This window comes from Garra rufa, chromosome 1, assembly GCF_049309525.1.
Source record: "Garra rufa chromosome 1, GarRuf1.0, whole genome shotgun sequence".
In the NCBI taxonomy this organism is placed as follows: Eukaryota; Metazoa; Chordata; class Actinopteri; order Cypriniformes; family Cyprinidae; genus Garra; species Garra rufa.
This window is the reverse complement of record NC_133361.1, coordinates 11,486,542-11,491,929: the sequence shown is the minus strand read 5'-3', so window position 1 is coordinate 11,491,929 and position 5,388 is coordinate 11,486,542. Positions and strand designations below refer to the sequence as shown.

General features: G+C 35.9%; 1 protein-coding gene across 1 annotated transcript in view; it reads right to left on the bottom strand.

The window, feature by feature from the left end:
• LOC141347762 (uncharacterized) overlaps positions 1-5,148 on the bottom strand; it is a 6,636-nt gene extending 1,488 nt beyond the window's left edge. Inside the window, exons 1-3 of the mRNA XM_073852688.1 lie at positions 4,846-5,148; positions 3,584-4,292; positions 1,958-2,166 (exon numbers count right to left, since the gene is read on the bottom strand). Of these exons, the coding sequence (XP_073708789.1) occupies positions 1,958-2,166; positions 3,584-4,292; positions 4,846-5,011 (1,084 nt within the window). The 5' untranslated portion in view covers positions 5,012-5,148. The remainder of the gene's footprint in view (positions 1-1,957; positions 2,167-3,583; positions 4,293-4,845) is intronic.
• Positions 5,149-5,388: the final 240 nt, after the last annotated feature.

Below are 5,388 nucleotides of genomic sequence, written 5' to 3'. Positions count from 1 at the left end.
GTTTGTTTTCTCTGCATAATCCATTCACAATCAAAGAAAAGTGTTGTTTGTCTAAGAGGACCAAACGTCCGTGTATACCGTTTAAGAATGACAAATCCCAGTTTAAAAAAATACACGAGTAAATCAGCTAAATATGCGCTATGAGTTATTGTTATGATTGACAGTAATAAACCGGACAAACATCTGACAAGCTGATGGTTTAACGGATTCAGACTAAATTAAGGTAGCAAAACTACAGCAGTAACAAGTTTGTGTTGGTTAAATATAGGCTATTTAATAGATTTTACAGTTCAAGATAAAACTTAAAATATGTAGTTATTAAATTATATAAAATATTTCAAATTCCTATCGATTCATATTGAGTGCATTATTTAATTTATACCATCAATATTTAACGTATTAGTAATGGACTATATATATATATATATATATATATATAAGTATTTAAATAATTCACCCTTATAGGCTGTTTGTGTGTGAGCTTAATGCCTTTCTGCACTTGCTATACTATACTTAAGGGCGGTAAAATACTACAATTTATTAATTTTATAATAAATCGAAAAGCAAGACGTCTTGAAAAATCCAGGGAGTTTAAAGACAGCGGCATAATATTTAATCCTCTGCTGCCATCTATTGGTTATATGGGTAATTCCAATATTATTGTAGCCTAAAAAGACTTTGTTTTCCATGAAAAGTCATTTTTTTTATGAAAAGTGAGTCCTTGAAGTAAATTTTATTTAACAGCTGTAGAGTTAGAGAATAAAGGCTTTGAAATATTGCAAGATTTTAAAAATGTGTTCATGACTATGAAGGCAAGTTAGTGATTATCAAGAATACGATTAAGATGTCCTTGAATATAAGTATCGCTAGCTAGCTAACGTTAGCCTAAACACGTTATGATAGTTTTCAGCTGTCAGCATTTAAACGGAGAGTACATGCCAGGCTCCGCATTTAAATTAGGCTATATTTTGTTAAATAATATGAAACTGAATGTTCATGCCGCTATCATTGTTTATAATGTTTCTGATAAGAACGAGGCAGTAGATGAGTCTCCACAGTCCACGTAATATATAGCACATATAAAAAATGGGCTTCAGCGGAAGTTTACCAGCTGGCTTATCTTTATCAAAGACTATAGAATACCCAAGACATATGTCAATCATATAGTTTTGAATGGGATGGGGGGATGGGGGGCGCCTTCTTAATGAAAGAGCCAATCGTTGATTAGTAAAGTCAGCGCGTCACTGCAGCTGCCGTTAGAAATCCCGGTAGCTATAGAAACGATCGGCGCTCTAAGACGTGCGCTCAGTACTGCGCATGCGCACTGGCTCATTTAGCAGGAAAAATAAGCGTTTTTTAACGCTATTGGAGCTCAAGGAACCATATTTACGAGGCAGTTCTTGTTGGATTTCGTTGGAGATTTAAAATATGAAATTTTATTGTAAGACTTGCCTTAAAGGGACTTTGTCTTTATGCGGAACTTCTATAGAACGCTCTGTGCATAAGGTCCAAATTTAACCTCAAATATCACTGGTTATTCCCTTTTCTGGAAGTCAGTATTGGACGGGCCTTGGCATTATAAAAATTCTTAGCAGAAGCAATCTAGAAATTTCTGTCAAGGCAATTAAAGAAAGAGCAATTGAAATTTATTTCTGGATATGTATGTTTTTTTTTTTTTCTTCCTTTTTTCTTCTTCTTCTTCTTCTTTAAATCAGGGTAAAGGGAGACCAAAGGAGTGGTCCTGCACAGATTACCAGGTTCATGTTTTCTTCAAGAGGCGCTGTAAACAGTTTAACAATTCCAAAAACCGAAAAAAGTCTAATACCACCATTGGTTTCACTTTAGTCTCAAATCTAGTAGAAACAGTTAAGGTTTTATTTTTACAATCTGCAGACAACTAAAGCTTTTTATTATAAGGTACCCCAAACATTCAAGATAAATGAAGATAAACACCAACCTCCTTGTTCCTCTTGTTTTATTCTGCAGGTTTCTGTTTCCTCCTGTTTTATTGTCCAGGGTTCTGGTTCCTCTTCTTTTACTCTCCATGGTTTTGGTTCATTCATGTCCTCCTCACTCTCTTCTTTAACAAACACCATCTTCACAGCAGCAGATCTCAGATCTTCTAGTTCAGCCGATATCCCTGGTTGCTTACATATTTTCACTGACCTGATTAAAAAACTGTATGTTTCTATTTACAGAACGTGCATTTCTATCCGTTTACATTAAGCCAGCATCACAACAAAACAACAGAGAGCAGGGTGAAACTAATCTTCTTCCTCTGAGGTTTAATGATGTTTGGCCAACAAATGTATGTCTTAGCGCCAACCGCTGGACTGGAGTATGAAGCGTCGAAAGGAGGAAAAATAAAACGGAGTAAATATTTATTGCCGTCGGGAGAACCGGGAAGATCCACGATGGATGTGGATGGGGACCTAGGTGGAGCAGAGAGGCAAAACTGTCCTGTTTAGAACTTCAGTTGAAGTAGACTATTGCAGTTTTGTCTTACTTAGTTAAGCATTAAACTTACTTAAGATGAAATCATGTACTTTTTTATACATTAGGGCAAAATACAACAATAATCCTAATGTGAAGTTTTCTAAAATATACATAGACCTATCATGTCGCTGGAAATCGCTGGCTCTACATTCAAATAAATGGGATTGTCTCACTTTGACACTGTGTATCATGTGTGAACCTTGCCATTACTAAACATAACCCTGCTGTGTTTGATGTATTTTTTTCAGCATGTTTTTTGCACAATAGAATAGATTAAATCGATCAGGTTCTCAGCAAATGACATTCTAGGTGAAACACATTTGGGTCCCACATTGGTGTGTTCGCTGATTGATTTCAAAGTTAGGTAAAAGTCTATAGTACACATAGAAAGAATGGGCACATTTGAATTTAAACAATACATTTATTTGTCTAGTAGTGTGTTACATGTTGACAAAACATTCACATTTGCATGTCTATTTTTACACATCTCTTTCACGAATAGAAAAAAAAATGCCACAAAATTTCATCCATCAGAGAGAGAGAGAGAGAGAGGGAAAATACTGTTGCCACAAGTTTCCATTTTCTTGGTGGACATTGGTAGATATTTAAGTATACTGGTACGTTTTGGATGTGAAGACTCACATGACGAAAAATATTGTCTGAATATCCGAAAGCCATGTTCATTTAGTCGTGCTAAAACATATGCGGTTTGCTCAAATTAATAAGAAATTCAAATCTGCTGTGAACAAGAAACTAACTGTTCAGAGCTGAACAGATTTCATAGTTGAGGAAAAAAGAAGTGCACATCCTGAGAACTAGGCCAAAGGGACTGAGAAATTTTAAAATGTCAGCAATGTTCTGAATTTGTTCTTGTTTTTTAAATGTCTGTTTTTTTTTTTTTTTTTTTTTTTGTATTTTTAAATAACAAAAATAACCAATAAACATACTGTTAAAAAAGATGGATCAGCAGTATCAGTCAGAGCAGTAATGCATCTAAAACCTTAACAATATCCACCTCTACACAGCACACAAGTTTCGGTAATCAGATGCAAAAGTTCACTTTTTCATTTTTTTTTTTAAATGTAACTGCTTGTTTGCAATGTGAACCTTAAGGTGTCCTTTCTGTGTAAAAGTCTTTCCACACTCAGAGCAGCTGAAAGGTTTTTTTCCAGTATGAACTAACATGTGATTCCTCAGGATTCCTTTATGTATGAAACTCTTCCCACATTGAGTGCAGGTAAAAGGCTTTGTTCCAGTATGAAATAACATGTGAGTCTTAAGGTATCCTTTACGTGTGAAAGACTTTCCACACTCAGAGCAGGTGAAAGGCTTTTCTGAAGTGTGAACTACCAAATGGTCCTTAAGGTGTCCATGCTGTGTAAAACTCTTTCCGCACTGAGAGCAGCTATAAGGCCTTATTCCATTGTGAATTAACATGTGATCCTTAAGGTTTGCTTTACGTGCAAAACTCTTTCCACACTCAGAGCAGGTGAAAGGCTTTATTCCAGCATGCATTAACATGTGATTCTGAAAGTATTCATTACACGTGAAAATGGTTCCACACTGACAACATCTGTAAGGGTTGTTCTCACTATGGATTCTCATGTGTTTCGTAAGGCTTGTTTTATGTTTGTAAGTGTTTCCGCACTGAGAGCAGCTGAAAGGCCTCAAGTCTTCAGTTTTTTTATTGCTGCAGCTCTCTGATTTTTCTCCGGTCACATCATGATCTTCCTGATCCTGATATTTCGCCTCCACCTCATTTAGATCTTGTCTTTCTTCCTTCACTTTCATCAAACCTAAAATTAAATCATTAAAAAGATGAAAATCAATAATAACATTTGGAAAATATAAGTATAAAGTATTTGTGTACAGTTCAAAACTGTCCCGATTAGAATTACGTTCTAAAAAACTAACGTTCTGGAGAAGAAAAAAAATAAAACAAAAACATAACAAATAACGTTCTGGGAACCAAAAATTATGCCAACCAACTGGGCTTCGACATCATACCAATTCTTCTCAGAAGCAAACCAGAAATTTGGCATATACCGTCAAGGCAAGTACAGTAAAGGTAAAAACCATTTGAATTTGATTTCTGGAAATGTATTTTTCCCCTTTAAATCAGGATCAAGGGAGAATAAGGAGTGGAGGACGATGTACAGATGTTTTCTTCAAGAAGCGTTGTTAATTCCAAAAAGTCTAGTAATATTATCTCTGTGTCGGTTCAATCGCAATTCTGGTAGAAACAGCTGCGGTCTTGTTTTTACAAATATCTGCAGACATCCTTTGTCTAAAGCTTTGTTATCTTAATGTACCCCGGACAGTCAAGATAAATGAAGAATAAACACAAACCTCCTTGTTCCTCGTGTTTTATTCTCCATGGTTCTGGTTCCTCGAGTTTTATTCTCCATGGTTCTGGTTCCTCTTGTTTTATTGTCCAGGGTTCTGGCTCCTCGCATTTTATTTTCAAGGGTTCTGGTTCACTCGTGTTCTCACTCTCCTCTTTAACAAACACCATGTTTACAGCAGCAGATCTCAATTCAGATACTCCTCCAGATATTCCTGCTTGCTTCAAAACTTAGTCACGACTATTATGATGATAATATTACAGGTATTTACTGATCTGATTCAAAAATGGTATTTTTTCGATTTACAGAATCTACAATTCTAACCGCTTGTGTTAAAAACAATTGAGAGCGCGGTGAAACGAATCTTCTTCCTCTGAGGTTTAAAGGTTGTTGTCAAACAAATGCATGTGTCTTAGCGCCACCCGCTGGACTGAACATCTAGAGGAGGGAAGTAATACGGTTAAATTATTTTTTGGCGGTCGGGATAACCAGGAGAATCCCCAGTGGATGTGTGAAAAGTGCCTTCAAATGCAGGCCACTTAAATGT